This window comes from Bacillus rossius, chromosome 11, assembly GCF_032445375.1.
Source record: "Bacillus rossius redtenbacheri isolate Brsri chromosome 11, Brsri_v3, whole genome shotgun sequence".
NCBI lineage: Eukaryota > Metazoa > Arthropoda > Insecta > Phasmatodea > Bacillidae > Bacillus > Bacillus rossius.
In genome coordinates this window covers 55477583-55498818 of record NC_086338.1, presented here as the reverse complement: position 1 = coordinate 55498818, position 21236 = coordinate 55477583, and the positions used below count along the sequence as shown (strand labels likewise).

General features: G+C 40.7%; 1 protein-coding gene across 1 annotated transcript; it reads right to left on the bottom strand.

Annotated features, from left to right (window-relative positions):
- Positions 1-662: 662 nt before the first annotated feature.
- On the bottom strand, positions 663-16071 carry LOC134537040 (calpain-7-like). Its single transcript, XM_063377257.1, has 12 exons — positions 15752-16071; positions 13078-13317; positions 11188-11339; positions 10588-10771; positions 9153-9599; positions 8568-8758; positions 7306-7533; positions 6392-6636; positions 5274-5479; positions 4443-4651; positions 3576-3805; positions 663-1566 (listed from the first exon to the last, which is right to left on the bottom strand). Exons 2-12 carry the CDS (start codon positions 13292-13294, stop codon positions 1422-1424), a joined length of 2454 nt encoding a protein of 817 aa, XP_063233327.1. The 5' UTR covers positions 13295-13317; positions 15752-16071; the 3' UTR covers positions 663-1421.
- Between the last annotated feature and the right edge of the window lie 5165 nt (positions 16072-21236).

Here is a 21236-nt window from a genome sequence, read left to right as displayed (position 1 = left end):
ATCTTAAAATTTTATATAACAATGGGTATACATAGTAACAGTTATAAATAAAAAATTCTAATGATTCTTGTCACTGTCATTAAGACGACCATTAAGAGTAAACACCATAGTTTCAACAGCATATAAATTGATAGTCACGATAGATAGATAGATCAACGTTTTTACTCAAAAATAAAATAAAATAACCTAAACAATGGTTTCATATTTCAGAGGAACTAGCAGAAATTACGTTGATAATATTGCTGAACCAAAATATGGTTTACCTGGCTGCAAATAAAAATGAAAATGCATCAATAACTACAATTTTCCTTATGCTGTCAGTTTGTATGTCTTAACCTTGTATGTTTAGTTTTTTTTTTTTTTTACTTTTTATGAGTGTATTCTATTCGTTGTACCAACATTTAAAGTTTTCAGACTGTTGGTGGGCATGATACAAAATTTAAATATACAAACAAAATAAATTAAAATTTAAAAATATAGTACTTGCAACTTTGAAGCTCGTAATATCATGTACATATCACTGAAGTTCCACTATTATGATGCATGAAAAAGCTCAATTTGATTGGTTACCCTTTCAATAAAAAAATTTTTTGTGCTTAGAGGGTAGAATGGATGGCTCTAATGTAGAGAATTTAAGAGGTGGGGAGGAAGAAAGAAAAGAATGATAAATTAAAATATTATTATTTGGCAAGATAAAACATTTTCATATAAATCAACTGTACAAACAAATAACAAGGAGTATAAAAATAGGTTTAGTGTTTTGTTAAACAGCAGCTAATTTAAACTGTGTATATCACATAATGGCTCTGCATAAAACAGCGAGTAAAACAGAATAAGCTATGTTTCACTTGTACATATATACATAGTTAATGAATAATTCCGTAGAAGCAATTATATCAGCAAATAATTTACAGCTCTTTCATCAGATTTCTTAAATATATTATTATATTCTAATTGTTTTCTACACACACAGGTTTCAGAACCAAACTTATTAATCACGTCATGGAAACACTACAAATTGTGATTCAAGTTCGACAGTTGAATGGGCACCCCTGTAATTTGTTCTGGACTGTTGCAACGAGGTTAGAACAGATCATCAACTTCAAATAAAAAAATATATATAATTATTTTTTGCCCTTTGTTTGCAATCGTGAACAACGAATTATTTAAAAAAATTAGTGAATGGAAAAAATAATTTTTGGAACAATAGTTAAATTTCAATGAGTTGCAGATAAAATTCACATAGTGTTTCCAGAAGCTGAATATGCCACAGTATCTTAATTCTCCCTCGTGCCAGTTTTACCACCACGACCCGCTGCTCAAAGAAGGCCACAATGGTCGGTAATTAGGCCCACATCTGCTCACAAGCATCGTAAGAAACACTAGGCTCATGGCTGTTCTCGATAAACAGCGACACCGCCCTACTGCACCAGAGACAGTTGGAAACTACTCGACGACTTGACGGTGAGGATGAACGGTCCTTCCTGGCCCGGCAGGAAAGTGGAGGGGATGATATCGTACGTCCCCGCGGGCACGTCTTCCAGCTCCATCACCACAAACCCGGATCTGGAACAAATAAACCTCTTACAGTTACACAAGAAGTTAGCAATTAACACGCTGCCTTAAATACAAATCTCAGCAGTTTTCTGTCCCTTCTCTGCACTTGGTTATTAAGGTTGCTACCGCAAGGGAGGCTTAAGTGTTCGTCGAATCCTAGGGCGCCACCACATGTACACGTACAGACACGTACATGTACATGCTATTAATGTCTAACATGAACTCAAGTTTTCACTCTGCCTGCCCCGGCACTTATTTCATTGTTGTCCGCCATTCCCTTGCACACTGTTCACAAAGACTCGGCTCAACAATGCTGTGCGCTCGAAGTGGCCACATTATCAGTCTTGTTACCCGCGTTCGTAGTTCTCGGCTGTGCAACAATCGTACAAGTACACGTTTACCGATTTTTCACTTGCCTCGCCACACGCTGATGGGTGCCATTTGCTATCGCGATAGGGGGTTGAAGTGTTAGTCGAATCCTAGGACGCCACCACATGTGTAATGGGCATGTGGACCCGGATACTCTGTTCCCAGGGCCGTGACGTAGCCAGTTTTCCCCTGTATCACTCAAAACCTCCGAGAACGGCGACAGGTGCACGAAGCTCCTTCCTCTCGCAGCGCTCGCGACTCACTGCTCGGCAACTCTCGGGAGCGGAGCGCTGACGTCACATTGGCGGGCGCGGGCCGACACACTTCGGCGGGCGGTCGTAGAGGGTGGTGGTGGAAGGAGGGGGCTCGCAGCGTGTGAGGGGGGAGGTGGTGGCACATCGGGCTCAGAAGGGCGCAGCCCGGGACAATGTCAAGGTACAGGGAAAAGAAACATGCCCTCTTTTTTTTGTAATTTACATTTTAACTGCAATTATTATTTTTTGCTAATTTTCAACATAAAAGCTATTTAATCTGGCTTATTTCTAATATTTTTATAGCAAAATAACTTTAAAATTTTTATTAGTAAAGTCATTCCTAAAATGCCACAACAATTTTTTTTGTAGTCTTTCCGAAACCGGAATTACCTCACCCTTAAAAAATTAAATTTTTACTACCACACATATAATTTGCAGATTATCATGCTTGTAAAATTGACTGTTACAAGACAAATCCAGTACAATGACAAGTTCTGCTGATGATTTTCTCCTGTTTTGTAGAAGAAACATGAAAGGTTAACTAATGACATGAAAAAATATGAAATTGTGCTTATTTACCGGCGCCTTGCTGGGATTGGTCCAGCATTTGGCACCAACGTAATAATAGCAAAAAGCAACAATCAAAACAAAAGCAATGTTGTGGTGCATGCACTACAACACACGCCGTAATTACTGACGGAAAACAAAAAAATTTAAATGAAAATGCACTTAATAATTTAGGTGAAAATATTTCCTGCGGCTTTCTGTATACAGGTGCGTAACCACACTTCCGGTCATTTGCACTTGGGTCCAAAGAGTAATGTGCCAGTAGGATTCTCTCAAAAACGTAAATACTGGAACCATAGAGTATTGTTCGTGGCAGACACAAGTGCGCGAAGCGACAGTTCATAATGTTTATGCTATAATTAGATGCTCTAGAGATTACTTCAAAAGTAAGTCTACATAACCCAATTAACAGACATGATTTGTGAATTACCATTAACTAAACCTGTGAACATAATCTTTGCTAAGATATTGTACTTTATGATTTTTAAAAACAAATGTGCATTCGAATGTTTTGTGGTTTTAAGCCTACGAGGAGAGAACAATATATTTATTTGTATAATTTAGAATGCTGATATTGGGTTTTAAATAAGTTGAACTAAAAATATAGTTTTAAAATATTAGAAGTAAGTTATATCATTTACGATATTTTAAAAAATAATTGAGGCTAATTTACCGAGTCTAAAGTATTCGGCTTCAGTACTTCAGTAGACCTAGTAGTGAAACTAGGCCATGCATGTTGACTGCAAAAAGGGTGTTAAGCCAGGTCCTGCGACTTGTCGAACGCATCTGTATTGCAAGCCGACCACTAGAGAGACACACGAGGGTCACCTGAAGGCCCCCGAGTGTTTCTTGGAGAAGCGGCCCGGGGCGTTCTGGTCGCTGGCGACGACACAGATGACGTCCATGCCGATCTGGTACTGCTTGGGGCCGCGCAGGTCCAGCAGCAGCTGGCTGCGCGCCGACTCCAGCACGAGCCGGTAGCGCGGGTTGTTGAAGTGCGTGGCCGGGTGGTTGCCACAGCCGCCGGCGGTGGGCCCCTTCCACTGGCCGTCCGACACCTGCACAGGGTCTCATGTCACCACCGACCCCGTAGGAAACAAACATTCCATCTCAGACCTACACAAACAGATACAAAGTTACAAGTGACTGGAAAGTTAGAAACTACAGTAAATTTATACTGTATTTACGAGCTTTTCTGGTGTCATAGTCGGTACACGTGATTTATACTGCTTCTTTTAAGGCATTAAGAGGCAGTTGGTTGAAAGAAAATTGAGTCATACCATTGTTCACAAAAGCAAGGTTGCAAAGAAGTGAAGAATGTGGCGATAGAAGAAAGTGGGAGGGACCCTGCAGCAAACTCCAATAAGTGGTTCTCATCGCTGAGAGACCATACAAGCGAGAGTGAACATCAGACAGTTGGAACAGAGAAGCACAACACAGCAACATGACTAACTATACCAAAAATTATAGTACTGACCTTATTTGTTCACAAATATATCTACAACGATTTTTGTTGTATGCAATTTTTTGTTACGTGTGGAAATCCATCATTGACACAAAGTGATATTTTAATTCAGTGTGTAGGTGTAAAGTTAAATTCTCAATTTTCCAACACGTAAGAATTGTGCTCGGGTCATCAAGGCACGGACGGGCCAAACGTCAGGTTGAACACGTCGGTCGCCCGGTGGCGGTCACCTGCTTGCTGTACTCGTAGGGGTTGGGTATCTTCCCCAGCGAGATGGGGCAGGTGGCGTAGGCCCGCAGCGTGTAGTGGATGGTGTGCATCTTCTCGTACTGGGAGACCACCAGGGTGTAGCGACGCGCGCTGCTCTCGCTCAGCACCAGCTTGCACAGGTAGTGGGGGCTGTTTATCCGCACCCCGTCGATGAACGGGGGAGGGTCGTCTGCCAACAAGTTTCCACACTACACGGTACCAGTTTCTGGCTACCAAACAATCTTGAAAATCATACAATTAAGATTTTAACTGGTCAACCATTCCAAAATTAGCAAATTAAGCCCTGTTTAAGGTTCCTCAACTTTTTTTTTTTACTTTTTAAAATATAATATTTAACATATTTCAGCATAATACCCGGTTTAAAAATTTGTAATTTATTATTTTCAGTCATATATTACAAAATATTACTTATATCTTGGAAGAGTCCGTAATCATGTGCAATTTGAGTAATCACTTAAGATAATGGAAAGTTGCTGGCAATATAGCGTACGAGTACCAAATTAACTGACTTAAATAATGTGCCCATATAATTAGAGATGGGCTGAGACTTGGAAACTCGAGCCAAACCAATTGAGTAGATAAAGCTCAACTCGGCTTAAGTCAATTTTATTGTATAGGATGAGACTCAACTGTCTTTAGGTTTAAATACTCAAACTCGAATCAATTTTTAAGGACTCGATTCTAATCGACCAAAAAAAGGTTGGACTTTACTCGGCCGACTCGAAGGTGTTATTACTGAACTCGGGTTGACGCAACGTGGAAGAAGGCAGGGACTATCGACGGACACTCACTGGGGTAGTAGACGCGCTTGCCGTCGTTGCGGTACACCAGCACGGTGATGTACTCCCGGTTCTCCTTGAAGTCTTCCAGGGCCGTGATGTGGCGCGTCAGCAGGATCCACACCGCACCCGCCCCCTCCTCCACCTCCAGGCAGAACTGGGGGTTCTCCCCCACGTTGTAGGCGTCCTTGATGGGGCCCGCGCCGGCCTTCCACGACCTGCAAGCCGCTCCGCTATTAGCACTGCGCTCGCATCCACCCCAGTGGTCGTCATTACAAGACCAAATGGTTCTTTTAAATAATGTATTTTTAATTGGCAGTAGAATCTCAGTACTAAGTACTTACAGGGACCTCAGGTTTTTGTACTTAGTACTGAAAGTACTTAGTACTGAAACATACATACATATCATCTTTACAAAGAGAAAAAAAATATTAAAAAAATAGCTATAGGAGAGCCTCATGCCATATGTCTTCGCAACTGTGACTTGCTTTTACCCCTTGTCCAGTTCTCGGAGTATTTCCACTTTTTCCTTAAGCATGAATTGCTTTCGTTTACCTGAAAATAAACTCAACAATAACAATCCCGGCACAGACATCAAACAGTATTTTTAGTGTAGCGTAACACTTTTGTCTAAATAATTAATACTTCTCTCAAAGTTCCGTGTTCCGATGTATCGAATGGTGGTGTGTTGCTCACGTCGCATACTACGTACGGTATAATCTATGGTAGTGCGCGCAACTGTTTGTTAACTTTGTTTTGAGGGTTTAGAGGTTAGAAAATACATTGCGGTGGTATTTTTTTCTGTTTGTTCTACAACATTAATCATTTAGCTGGAAATTTATTTACCATTTTAAGTAAATTTTGGTGTAGTAATGCCACGCTACTAGTAGAATTTATACGTTATAGTGAAAACATGATACTTTAAACTGAAACCGTTTTGCATAGTGAAGATACAATTTTTTGCGGGGACTTAAAAAAAATACGATAAAGTGAAATATATGTTATAATGAGGTACATTGTACCGGTATTCTACTGTATCTTAACTTTTTTTAATGAAAGATCTAATTCCACTCTAATAACAAATCATTGGTCATTAATGTTTCTTGTTATTCACAGGGAAATATACTCACTGATGAATGCAGAAGGTGTAGTTGAACAGTCTCGGGTTCCAGTTCAAGTAGAACACGTCGAAAAACCTCAAAATGCTCGTGTAGTCGATCCAGAACACACCGTTGTCGAACATGGCCGCGTTGTTCGGGTCGAAGTGCAAGAGATTCTGCAACTCAGGAGTCCAGTTCTTCGTGTCGAGTTCGGAATAGTTGCCTCGCCAACGAAGATGAGACCACGGATTCTTCAGCTTCAGAAGTCGAACGCCCTGCAAATGAAACCAACACACTTATCATTGATTTTATAATTAAAATTGTTATTTAAGACCAATATTACAATTACAGCCCCTGAAACATTTTGTTTTCAAATATATACCTAACTAAAATTATTTATTTTTATTTGTTTTGGTTGAAAAATCCCATTGAAGATTGAATATTAGACACCAAACTTTACACAACACAATTCAGAAGTACATAATCCTATTGTACAGAGAACGAGCCAGCATTTGCCTACAGAGTGATTTCAGGAGGGTCACACACCAGGATTCGAACCCGATCCACTGCTTGGACCTACCAACTTCATTCATTCCAATATGAATAAATATGTACTAATAATTTAATCTTAGATAATGCACATACGCACATAAATTCACGACCTGCTGATTGGTCGTTCCTGCATATGGATTGTGTCTTTAATTTAATCTTTCAAACACATCAAATATTGGCACATTTATTTTTATTTTTAAAAGTAGTGAAACATGCGTAAAAACTTAGTATATTGTATAAAAGCAGTTTGTAATAGCCGATATCTTGTTTCATGTTTGTTTAATATTCCCTACTATTGTTACAAACAAACAAAATTGTAACGTTGCCACTGTGAGAGTCGCCCTCGAGAGTGGATCGTGGATCGCGCCACAGTGAAGTGCGAGCGGACCCACCTGCGCGCTGCGCACGTCCAGCACGGCGTAGGCGTGCGTGGGCACCAGCCCCACCCGCTCCCCCTCCGCCTCGCTCATCTCGCCCGTGGCCACGGTCGCCAGCACGTCCCCCTTCTCCAGCCGCGAGCGCAGCTTCTCGAACAGCGCATCGCCGTTGAAGTCCGGCTCCGAGGGCCGGATGGCCGCGCGCTCCGGGATCCAGCCCGTCAGCGCGTGCAGGTCAATGTTCTGCGAGCAGGCACACTCCCCAGTACGCCCTCGCCACTGTCTTCAACTCTTTAACCCTTTCCTGCCTAGAAATGTAAAAAAAATTGAATTTTGTAATTTTTATTTCATTTTTAAATTTAAGTAGGCATAAAAGGAGAGCATAATTTTTTCCAATTTTTTATTATTTATATTTAATATATTTTTTAATGATGGGACTTTTAAGTTCTGACAGAACTTTATCATATGTCCAGCTCAACGAACAAAAAAAAGGGCGCTCCAGACTGGTGCAGCGCTGCCGTTTTAGTGCTGCAACCTCTCGGCTGTCAATCGAACTTCATTCGACAACTGGCGGAGCGGAGCTATACAGGGACCCAGAGGTCCCGACAGGCAGCATGTGGTTTCAAACACGCACACACTATTTCTATGGGGCTTCAAACATTGTGGGACTCACAAGTCCCGCCAGGCAGGAAAGGGTTAAACTTCTTCATAAGCATAAGATTTTTCACCTAAAATTTTTAATTTTGCACTGATAAACAAAAATTTAAAAAAAAAAGTGAAAAAATTCTTTGAAAATTTTACACAACATTCTTTCCAACAAAAAAAAACTACACTTAATTTCCATCCAACATTAAGACACGTGACGTTTGGTATAAATTATATATTGTTTCAACCCTCTAGATAAACAAACTGTTTATCATTTTAAGTTCATGGGCATCACTCACACAAGCCAGTGTACCTGTTATGTAGAGGTCAGTGCCCTTATAACTTCTAACCGTATGGTCACGGGTTCAAATACAATCTAGAACACAGGTGTTTTTAAAATTAAAGTTTGTAGGCCATCTTCCACTATGTCTCCTGTCAAGTGGTTGCAATTGATGTTCTGTATTATAAAATATGAACGAAAATCTTCTTCTATTTTCATGAACATTTTTCATGCGACTGCACACCTACTGCTGATGCAGCAGACTCGATACTTTAGGAATAACTGCTACGAAGAGAGAAAATCTCCTGTTTTAAGACCACAGAATCTCGTCCGTGGAGAGCGGAGCACTCACGCTGTTGGAGCCGGGGAAGTCGTAGCCGCCCATCACCTTCATGTAGGCCTTCTCGAGCAGAGACACCCACAGCTCGTTGCGGCTGCTGGAGTAGGAGCACAGCAGGTCCCCGTAGCGGCCCAGGGGCAGCTGGTCGTCTATCACCACCTTGCGCGGCACCCCGTTCACGTGCAGCTTCACCATGTACTTCCCTTCGCACACACCCGCACGCTCGCGCACACTCACGCCAGGGGACACAATACAAACATAGTGTTTTCTTTGGTGGTCAGTACACCTACAACCAGCTAGGAACCAGCGCTGTTCAGGGCCAGTGTTCTCTATCTGGAGTAGCACTCCCACACTCCGGTAACACAGCCGACGACCCTAATGGAACACGACCCTATTTGGTTGGACCACGAGCTAGCCTGGCGCCCTCCACCAGTCTCCACTAGGCTCCACCTGGGTCTCGAGCACAAGACTCCAGGTGACGGCAGACTGCAGACCTGGATGTGTATTATTGTAATTCACAGCATTCATAGCCTGAAAGAGCGTCTTAGAGAGTGTTGTATACAATTCTAATGCCGACAGGGGAGGGCGGGAACTCACCGAAAGGGTTGTAGATGGGCTCCTTGCGGCTGTTGCGGGGGTAGATGATGGAGGTGACCAGGCGCTTGCCGAAGCGACGCTCGTACAGAGCGCTGACGGCCAGCGAGGCCACGAAGGAGCAGTCCGACACGACCGTCTGCTTGATGCTGAAGCAGTCGACGAACTGGCCGGCGACCATGACGGGCTCCTTGCAGAAGTCGGCGGGGCGGGCCCAGCGCGAGAAGTCGCGACGCTGCTTGGGGGACAGCGCCAGCAGGCCGTCCCTGTCGCTGAACGGCAGCTTGTACTGGAACTTCTCGTCCAGGTCCACGCTCATGAACGGCAAGTACTCGATGCCGTTGATGCGGGACGTCTGCAGCAGCACGCGCTTCTCCTCCTCGGTGTAGGTGGCCTGCCCCGTGACCTTGAGGTGGGCGCTGCTGCCGCGATGAAGCTGCCGCCTCGCCTCTGAGCACAGCCCCGCCAATCACAGCCCCTCATCACACCCGTGTGCCGTGCTCTGTGCCATAGCCTTCGCCCTTGTGCTTGGCACTTAAGCTGTGGTCTTAACAACCATTTCAATTGAATACACAACACTCAACCTTTAGCAAACTCACGAAATGCACTTATATAATATAATGGAAATTTTTTTCATATCCAAAATAAAATAAAGTATTTCACGAGACTTAGATTGAAAATAAACATTCCACGTGTGAACTGACCAATTTTTGATTGCGATTTGTGTTTATAGTTAAAACAGTTAACTCAAAATTATCTTATCAGTCATGATTCCCTTATATACGGGTGCTTTTTTTTATATTTAATGTAGTATTACGCTGGTTTTAACTTGATAGTGTTTTAGCTGGCACGGTTGTGGTTAGAGGCCCGAGACGACACTTCACACGAGCGTCACGCATTAGCGATCCCGGCCAATGAGGACCCTGTCTCACAGTTCAGCACATCAATAGTCGAACTCATCTTACCACGGGTGTAAAATGGCAACCTCTGGACTATGATATCTCTAGTTTCCATGATTTGACTGGTTAGAATGGCCTGAAAAGAGGTTATGGTCACTATAATCAAAGATGAGATTTTAGTTGTAAATAGAGACAATATTTCATGGTTTTTCTTTTAGGCCAATACTGATCTTAAAAGAGGAGATTTCAGTGTTATTGTTTTAGGTAGATTTCAAAGAAATACTACCTATTGTAGCCATTACCATGACACGCCCATATTTGCAATGAAATTTATTTTCCAGTACTAAAATGTAGTACAGAAGATAGATAGTAGTAAGCAGAACTCCGTCCATCAATCATCAGAGGCTAGTAACCGACTGCAAAGGAACTGAAATATGTATGATGGACATTTAAAAGTCCAGGTATCAGAAATTAGCACACTAAGTAAGAGATGACCCCGACTCTGCGAGACGCGGGCGCGACTGAGCGCGGAGGCCCACCTCTGCTGTCGATGACTCTGGCGGGCGGGATGGGGCTCCTGCTCTCGCTCACGGGCGGCGGGCGGGGTCCAGCGGGCTTCTCCGCGGGGGGCCGGATGCCCTTGATCTGCTCCGCCCTCTCCAAGGCCTGCCGGGCGAGGTTGGCGAGCTTGGTCTGCAGCTCCGGGTCACTCGTTGCCTTCCGCTGTACGGGAAACCACGTCCTTCAACGCCACGCAATTCTGACCGGCACGAAACACTTCCGGTAGCTAAACTATCAGAATAGTTTGCATGAGCTCTGATGCTAAATGAATTAACTGAAGCAGACAGTATCCCATAGTTAGCATAGCTGTCATATTTTAAGCGGGCGACATCTGTGTGGCTTGAAGAAATCTGGTATGAATAACAGTCAAAAAAAAATACTAATTAAATGTTAAGATTTAAAATTATTACTTTATTGTTGCAATCCCCGGGTGTTAACTTTGCTGCGCTAGCATATAAAACCAATAAATATTTTCCTCTTCTAACTTTCATGCTATGTAAATCTTTATTTTGTCCTGTAATGGGTAAACACAAGGAAGAAACACGGCCATGACTGCAGGAGAGGCAACGCTGACTCACGGCACTCAGCCCCAGCTCGATGGCCTTGGTGTACAGCTTCACCGCCTTTTCTGCGAGCCCTGCCTCATCCGCGGTGAGCGCCTGGTCGAACAGGAAGTGGCACTGCTGCAGGTCCTTCTGGCCGCGCGACGCCTCGGGCGGAGGCGAGCGCTCTGCGACAACCATCACGTCTCCTCAGTCGGGACATTTCCTGGCGTGGTTGGAACTCTGCTATACCAACTTCTGTAGTGTGTTCCAGCATACTGGAACATTTTTGGATTTTTAGTAAGAGTTCTCTACGGTGAAGTTGTTAAGGGCCCCGCCTATCTCTGCACACATGTGGAATACAGAGCTTCACAAGAAACCATGCAGTTTGGAAACTTCTCAAGATAAGAGTAGTTTCTATTTACGAAAAGGCGTGTAAGAATACACTTGAGGCCGGATGAGTAGACAGTAGTTCTGTTACCATATTTTGTTTATAAACTATATTGTTAGGGGAGAGAATTTAAAAAAAAAAAAAAAAAAAAAAAAAAAACACATGAAATGGCCAGCACAGAGTTTAAACGTACTCAAGGGACTTGCAATATACATGTATATTCATTCCTCTGCCATATAATGTTATGGTTACTGCTCAAATCTCTTAGTTGCCATGGTGTCGTATTGTGCACTGACGTCTGGCCAGGGTCACCTGCTGCGAAGGAGTAGACCGTACAGCAAGCGACAACGCAGAGAGTTGTGCGGTGGAAAATAATCTGACTCCCTGCAGGGTCCAGCGGCTTCAGGCGGAGGAGACCTTGTAGTAATACATGCTCCTGGAATGTCACTCATGGTGGGAGGGATCGGATGAATGACATCGGCAAGGCCTACGTTCGGACGGTAGCCGGCGGACGGGGAGTCTCTGATGTCTGCCCCACTGCCCGGACCACAGGCCCACCTGGCGGCCTATAGACGGCAGCACCACCAGCCTGGTGTAGTACGCAACAGGCCCAGTAAGCCGGCAAACTAAAACTAATCTACTCGAGCAATTAAAGTAATGTGCCAAATGTATAAACCTGGTGATCGACCCCAAGCTACGTTTAGGGACTTTGATTATTGGTACTCCTACAGAGACGGTCGAGGAAATTGTGGATGTTATGACAGAGACGATGTTAGATGTTTTGGCGTGAGCAAACCAGAGTGGAGAGAGAGTGGGCGGACGGAACTAAGGGATGGCTATAAGCTGTGCTGGATAGGAAACGAGGCGAAGGACAAATGGAGTAGGCCTGGCAGTGGCAGTTGAGGATGGAAGGCGGAGGCGGAAGGCACCAGTGATAAGATTATACACAAATGGTGTCACGTGACAAGAGGGAAAAAAAACGGGAGATTCTCCATGTGCATGCAATCCAAGTGGGCTGCGTAGCCGAGGAGGAGGAGAAGTTTGAGGAAGAACAGATTGGACAGAGGACAGCGGATGGTAATGTTGTTGTAAGTTAAAGTTTTTTCTCTGTATGTTCATGTATTCGTGTTTCCTCTCCATTCTTGTGGTTTCTCTATGGCATACAGTGAACACCAGCAATGGTGTATGCAGTGGCGTAGCCAGGATTTGTGTATGGGGGGGTGTTAAGAAGCATGACTCCCCCCCCCCCCCCACCCGGGTATTAAAGCGGGTGGGTCCGGGGGATCCTCCCCCGGGAAAATTTGAATTTTAAGGTGTATAATAGTGCTATTTTAGCAGTTTTCGGTTCTTAAATTAAAATATTGCAATGGTAAAGTTTTTTATTAATTTTAATATGAAATTTGTTTGAGCATTGAATAAGAAATTAATTAAAGATTTAGTGCTGGGGGGGGGGGGGGGGGGGGGTTTGAGCCCCTGGGTGTATGTGCACAATAATGTTTCAAGTCGTGCCAGGGAATCCCCACGGAGGCACTCACTGAGCTCGTCCAGGGCCTCCGCCCGGTCGCGGTACTCCTGGGCGCGGCGGCGCCAGGTCTCCGCGCCGGCCTCGTCCGTGGCGTCGCGCACGGCCAGGTCCAGGAAGCCCGCCGCCTCGCGGTAGTAGTAGGCCGCCACCTCGTGCTGCCCCGCCCGGTCGAACTGCACCGCGCGGCTCGAGAACGTCAGCACGTCCTCCAGCAGGGCCTCGCTCATGGTGGCCGGCCGCTACGCTCCACCTGCCACGTCCACACTCCTGTCCTCCTCGCTCGCCGGCACTCTGGTCACGTCGCCTGACTCAGCACCTAGTGATCAGGGACCCGGGAAAAATTCGCGGGTTCGACGACCTCCAGGATGAACTCCATAGTTCTACATACTCTCGGTCAAATGCCACCCACTCGTTGGCCGCCGTCTTGCGAGACGTCCCGGCGCTAGCGGCCTGTGATTCGATGAAGCTTTGGTCGGGTGTTTCTCATCGGCCCAGAGTCATCCAGGTGAGTTGTGAGCCGATAGCAGAGGCGGCACTGAGGTATAACTGTTGTTTGTATTTTATAACATATCGCGAAATGAATTCGCGAATTTTTCCGGTCTCTACTAATAATTATGAGGTTTGTAAATTTATTTTTGGTAATTTGGTACATAATGGACATAGTAAATTACACTGTACGAAATTACAAATTCGGCATGTTGGTTTTAACCTTCATGCGGTAAAAATGTCAACATATTTTATTTACTTATTTCGAACCTATTATAATTTAGCAAACACAAATGGCTAAAGTAATATTAATGATGAAGTATTTCAATAAAAACCATTGGTATGGAAATAAACATTTCAATGGATTAAATTGGCAATTTAAAATAAAAAACACACAACACAAATTTGAAAACCCTTTAAATCAGTTTGTAAAATCTTTAATATTATAAACTTCTGAGTTTTGAAGTGAATTTAATGCAATAAAAAAAAAGAGTACGTGTAGTTATGTACACACGTTGAAAGTTATACTTACTTAGCATAATAAAAAAACTAACTTTAATTTTGCATGCAAACAATACAAATAAAATAATAAATGACTGAAGTGAAATTATATATACAGTTGGAAAAGTAAAATTCAATCAAATAAGAAAATTAAATAAATACTCATATATATACATAATATAAACAAGTGTATAAAATTATTTATATGATTTGGTCAAATAACTGAGATTATTTGAATATTAAAATACTATATACCTAAATATGCTGAATATTTATTGTAATTTATTAATTAATAATGTAGTAATTTATAATGCAATTATATTATACATACGGAATAAAACATCACTTTATATTTATATGTAGCCTTTTTTTGGATGTAGCTTTTTTTCATCCTGTGAAAATTTCAGTGAAAATTTCATTGTATGGTGCATGCGCAATTTCACTCCCATTATTTTTTAATAAAGCACCTAAAGAAGAATAACTTTACTACTGACAAATGAAATTTAATTGAAACCTATCTTAGCACAAAATTTAATAAAACTACTAATTTACCAATAAAAATATGGCCTCATATTCCTCTGGTGGCAGCACTGCCATGTCTGAATTTACTCCAAGTACTATGCTCTCTTCTGTGAACTCTGGGCTACAACTGATGGTTGAATAGACTATTACGCTCGCAAATGGGTTCTCTTTATTTCTGCCCTTTTTACTGGAATTTCCCTTCCCTACGGCTGTGTTTCCTTCCTCTCTGTTGGCGACACTGCACTGCCCCTCCTCGCCAGCTCTGCTGCAGCTTTTTCCCTCCCCCTTTTAGCAACGTTCTTACCTGCTTTCAGGCCTCTGTCACCCCTCCCTGCCACCTCTGCCCAAAAATCAAACTCACCCATTTGTCTGCTAAACTCCCCCCACCACCCATGGTTCCTACTTCGCACTAACTCAGATCCACCCCTACTCTTCTCCTCTCCTCCTGCCTTGTCACTTTCCCTCCTCCCATTTTCTACCCCCACTCACCACATGAGCCCTACCCCTTATTTCTGACTCAATATCCTTCTCCTCCGCCTCTGGTTTATATATTACCCACAACCTGTGTTGTGCTTTATGAAATACTAACAAGAGCGGACCCATGATTGACTTCTGGGTGGGGCACCGGTAGTCTGGACCTAGTACAATAGATGTTTATTACTTCACAAGTTGTATTATCCAGTGCATAGTTTACACTTCTCTGGAAAAGGGAGGGGGGAGAAAACATGCTCTCATAACCATCTTTAAATCCACCACCTAATGCTAATGTTGATTGTGTCAAAGCCTTAAAGGTAAATTGTAAACTAGAATGTTATTTCATTAATTATAAAACCAGTTGGTATTTAAGTTAAGTGGAAAGAACCCTCATATTGTCAAGTAACTTACCTACCCCTCTCACGGTGCATTAATTTCCCACACTCAACTGTTGTTTACCTAGTGTGTTTAACTTTTATTAATTAAAATAGTACAATGCGGTAAAACTAAATTTCTGATTTCAAAAATTTATTTTTCCCATAATGACACTTTTGTATCCCCCTCAAAACGGCTAATTCTCAATGTAAGTAATTCCGACTAGAATTTTATTTTTAATACAAACTTCCATCCTAGATAATGGAAAAAACAGCATCGTGTGAAATGATGGTAGTTTTAAAAGCGTGTAACATGATTACACTTACCTAATATATTTTTAGAGATGTGCATATAACCAATCATCACCCACTACCGTCATATCATTTATGAGACACGCCTCGTTACCGCAAAATCCAAATGCTGACATGTAAACATAACATGTACATTAATTTCTTGAAACGTTGAAAATTACCGCTGTCGAAAAAAGAATCTCAGAATACAATCGTAAGCAACGAATAAATACCAAATATTGTAAATACGTTATATTCAACCATTCAACGACAGAACAAAATATTATTATTTTAACAAAAACAAAACCGTGGTAACAAGAGTGACCAATGGTTGAAACTATTTTTCCTACCACCATGATGCGCCCAAAATACGTTTAATATAATTTAATCGTTACATGCAAATGACGTGAAAAGGAGAGGGACTATTTGTTTATTTGGTTTTCTGTATTTAGAATTATTTTTTCTAATTTCCTCTAGAAATTGTGTAAGTAAATTGAAGAAGAAATTTCGCCTCTTAATAAGGTTAAAATGTTTATATAATAAAAAAATTAAACATATTTAAACTTCTAAATTAAACAAACAACAGCCATGAGAATGACATCGCATTACTCTCAGCTACACGCTACGTAATAGGAATGATTGTATGCTCGTTGGTAATAGGAGTGTGCTCACCGACAACACAACCAATATCAACCATCAGTGAGGAACAACGACCTGGTCGTTGGTGAGGAATATATAATTTAGAAACATGACCTTAAAATGAAAGACGGACGGCGTAGAATATGCCCGGGGATTATTTTTTTTCTTTTTCAGGTAAAACCTAAACCAACTTGTGATTTTTTTAAATTGGTTGTATAGGTGTGACAATGCTTCCGGCCTCGCAATAGATTAGCCATAGAGTTAGGAAGGAGTAGCAACCCTGAGTAATGGCTTGTCATTGTATATGTCTGGCATCTTCTTATACTTTGCTTTGGCGGGTATTGTCGGCTTAGTGAAGCTCGTGGCATTATGTAAACTAATGATGCTAGTAGTAGTTGAACCTATCATTAACATTGTGTTAAATGAGAGTTTCATATAAAATATATAATTCCTAATTTTCTCATTTTTTTTCCCCACTCAGTCAGTACTAGTTCATTGCTGACGGAACGCACCCTCCAACCAAACTGCTTGAGTCAGAGATGACATGGTTTCAAAACTTAAATAACTAATAAGGCCACTCATAATTCTTTCAATCTTTTTAATATTATTCTTACTGCTAACTGTGTTTCCTAAGGTAAATATAGTAAATAGAGTGATCGCACTATGCCACTGATGGTCTTTATTTTGACTCATGTTTTTAATTTTATTTATTTATATTCAAATTTAACTTTTGAATTTTAAAACTTTCAGGCACCTAATTTGTAATTTGATTTTTTTTTAACAAGTAATTTGTGAAGTTTCATGTAAAACACTTGGTGGGATGTGGCTGTTCCCCTTATGCCCGAAACCTACCCGCAGAAGCGGGTTTAAAGTTTAATGAAATGATTAATAAACATAATTTAGTGTAATACAAGGCTGACACATTAATAATTTCCTAACCTTGATTTTTGAAATAACTTTTTCAGATGAGATTGAACGAATCCTAGATTTTTTTTTTTTTTTCATATTTACAATTATTTTATTTCGAGCTTAGTATTTTATTACATACAGTACGAGCAAGCTAGGGAATATATTCAGAACTGCCAACTTCAGGAGTTGTGCCACCACATGATTGGACTTTTTTAACATGCATGCAATAGCTTCACTTGTGACTAATGAATTGTTATATCAATTTGTATTTTTCCACATATATTTAATCTAGATGACCACTGACCTGATCTGATGGAGCCAGGAAATGGATAGCGGAACTCAATATTTTTGAGCATAACTGATGTGGTTTTTTGTTTGTTTATTAAAATGAAATTAATTTTATTCATGAAGGGATCAAAAACCTTCATATCTGCTATAGAAAAATACAGCATTTTTTGTAATTTCATAAATCACCAATATCTGTATAAAAATTATTCCTGTTTACATTTGAATGACTCTCATACATCCAAACAGGTGTCACCATAGGTACTGATGTGTAACTTCACTACCTCCTAGTTATCTCAGAAGCCATCTGGTGCACCCCCACTCAATCTCAGGCTGAAAGTGCTTTGAACGGAATTCAGCTTAACTCAAAGTGTCATTGTGCAAGTATTTGTACATACGTTCCAATAGTCAGCTGACCCCCGTAGCATAGTCAGATGCACACTGGCTTACGGTTGCGAGGGGTCCTGGGTTCGAGTCCCGGGTAAGGCAAGGGTGTGACATTTACATGCTGATATTTGATTACCAACGAATTGAAATTGATGATTGCACTGAAACGAATTGACCCTTTGGCCGTTTGGCGTAGCGCTGTAGGCCGTATAATTCAAAGAAGAAAAAAGTTCCAATAGTGTCACAGCTGAACTTCCCAAGTACTCTCTTGTAAATGTTCAGCATGCAACTAGTGTTAAGGGGCTTGCTTAGTCAGAGGCCGGACAATACGTGCGATGCTCGCTATTGTTTCTAGTGCAGTATCTTCTAAGCGCAATGTTCTGAACTGGCATGCAGTCTTCTCATCGTGCACATTACAAATATGAAATTTAAACTTAAACCATGTGGCAGACAAATTAAGATAAAGATGTTACAATTGAATGCTTTGAAAAATCTTTTCAAGATGTTTTCATGTCTAAAGATGAATGAAAACATGCATTTTAGCAATTTCCATTCTTCTAAATATAGTTTAAAACAAAAATACCCTAAAAGACACGCAAGGCATGTTACGTACTTTCCACTCAATTTTTTACACATTAATGTATTCCCCTAGCACATAGTAGTTAATGAGGCTCTGAAAAAGTTTTTCTCCCTAAACTCCTGCACATGAATGCTTTCTAGAATACAGTACACTCTTTATTGGAGGAACATCAGCCACAAGAGATTGTAGAAATAGCTCTTCTAAATCAGCAGGTTCCTTTAAATACTAACAAATCTTAATTTTTCCACAGATAGTAATATCTTGTGCGCTATATTTTGCTACAATTCAGAATTTTTTCCGTACGTCTTATTCAAATTTTAGTGTGCCTCGGTGAGTGGGAGTTCCAGCCTCGGTGATGCAACTCGATAGCGGTGTGCGCAATTGTTGTGCTAACGCACCATATTCCCATGTGCTGTGTTATCACAACATTGTGCCCGCCTGGCATAGCTCACGCTGATGTTTTCATGTTGCTTTGCATCGTAAGTAGTGCTGGTTACACTCGTGACAGGAGCACCAACTCAGCTAGACTGAGTCCAGCTTACGAAATTTTGGTGGGGTGGGGCTGAAAAAAGACACAACCGGGAACTGTTGATCGGGGCTCACTCTGGGGGAGACTATGCTTCCCGCTGGAGGAACAAGTTTGGGATGTAACATGGAAGGCTGGCTTTTACAAGAGATGTCTTTTTCAGAAAGTTAGTATCTTAGTATTAGCTAGGTTAAATACTCTTTTTAATAAGTGGTTTCACTAGACTAAGTGCTATCATACTTCAAGTAGAACAAAAAAATTCATTAACAATCAAAAAATATCAAAACATCAAATTTGTAATATTCATACGTATAGGCCCACAAATGAACACACACGCACAACTATAAAAAGATTAAATTTAAAGAAAATACTTACACATTTCAAAAAGTAATGGTTTAGTTGCTATTTTGCAAGTTTAAATACAGATGACATAAAATGTTCCTTGAATGTACATTACTGCTAACATTTAAAAATTGCTGATAAGTCTATACATACAACCCCATACAACAAAAATTAAATACTATGTGATACAAGCTGCTGCTTAACAAATAAATTGATTTCATCTTATAATAATTGGGCTTCCTTATGTGTCTCTTCTAATTTTTTTTTGTTTCTTTACTTGCAATGCTTGAACAATTTGTGCTTACAGCTAAGCTATAAACACAGTGTGCCATGGAAGTTACAAGAATTTTTCCATCTATTGCTTGCGCAAGTGTAGTAATTCCAGAAATATTTTGAATGTCCCTGACTTTTTCAGGTTTCCCCTGACCATGAAAAATATTAATTAAAAAGAATGATTTTAAAAGTTAAGACTTTTGAAAATAAATTTACTTTGGGTTTTAATTATTATTTTTAAATTAAGTTCAGTCCTTAGTTTTATGTAGTCACACTGAACCTCACATTACAGCTGTACTCTGCATGCACAAAAATAAAATAGCCTATAAACTGTTTTCCAGTGGATGACACCATATATGAATATAGCATGAATAAACTATCAAATAAGGTTGTAAGTGAGACTAACAGAAACTGTAACTCACTATTATTCAGAGAATCTTGTAACAAAAAAAAAAGCCAGTGGACCAGGGTTGGCTGATTTAATCCAAGTGTTTATAAAAAAAAAAAATTTAATTAAAATATCTCAGCTTTTTAAAGAAGGGTCAAAATCCACTCTAATAACAAAGAATTATACCCAGCAAAAAACTTATCCAATTAAAAATATTTCACAGTTATTTCACATTCTGTGGAAAATCCCAAACACTGTAAACACTCATTCTATGTAGAATCCTCCTCCTGTGAAGAAATACCCTTTTGTCCCAGTCAGATGAGCAGATTTGCTGGACTTCATTCTTTGATGATAAAATCTTTTCTGGTTCAACTTGAGAGGCAGAAAGCAGTGGGATGTTGTATGGTCTTCATTTGAACATACTGAGATCAAAAATAACATTATAAAAAAATCTGGTTCAAAACTAATAATAATAAAAAAACCAGGTTGTTTGGTTTAAAAAAAAATCCCCCTCCCCCCCCCAACCAGGCAGTGACATACAAAGAAAACATTCCACATAGCCATAATAATCAGGATGGCCAGACCGGAGCTAATGTGGATCCTAACAGCACCAGGTAACATTCTCAACAGGGTCGAAGCCAACATTTCTACATTTTCACATACGCTCGTTTGTCACATCATTCAATTTATAGCCCAAGCATGTAGAACAGAGAATTTACTAGTTATATTGATGCTTGCTAATATGGATGATATATATTTTTATTTCTTTATTCATAAAATATTTGAGTATGCAATCATAATATTTTTCAAACACGGAGTCATGATAATCGAAATCATTCACAAATCGGTAACTAGCTGAAATACTGGTCTTGGCTATGGAAGAAGTCTACAAACCCTGCTTGTAATATAATTAAACAAAATAAAAATTTTGAAAATTCTTTATACCACTCCTGTTTGCCCCCTTGGGGGTTGATTTCCATGAAATAAATTCTTAGTGAAAGCTCATAGATTATAAGGAACATAAATGCCAAATTTTGAGTTTGTAAGTCTTGTAGTTCCAGAGAGTGTATTTACGCACTAAATTCCATAACCCACCATAGTTCAACTCCTTGGGACATTTCCAAAATATCAGTTCTTACCGAGTGCTCATTTTACAAAGAATATACATATGTATAGTATTTTCAACACAGGT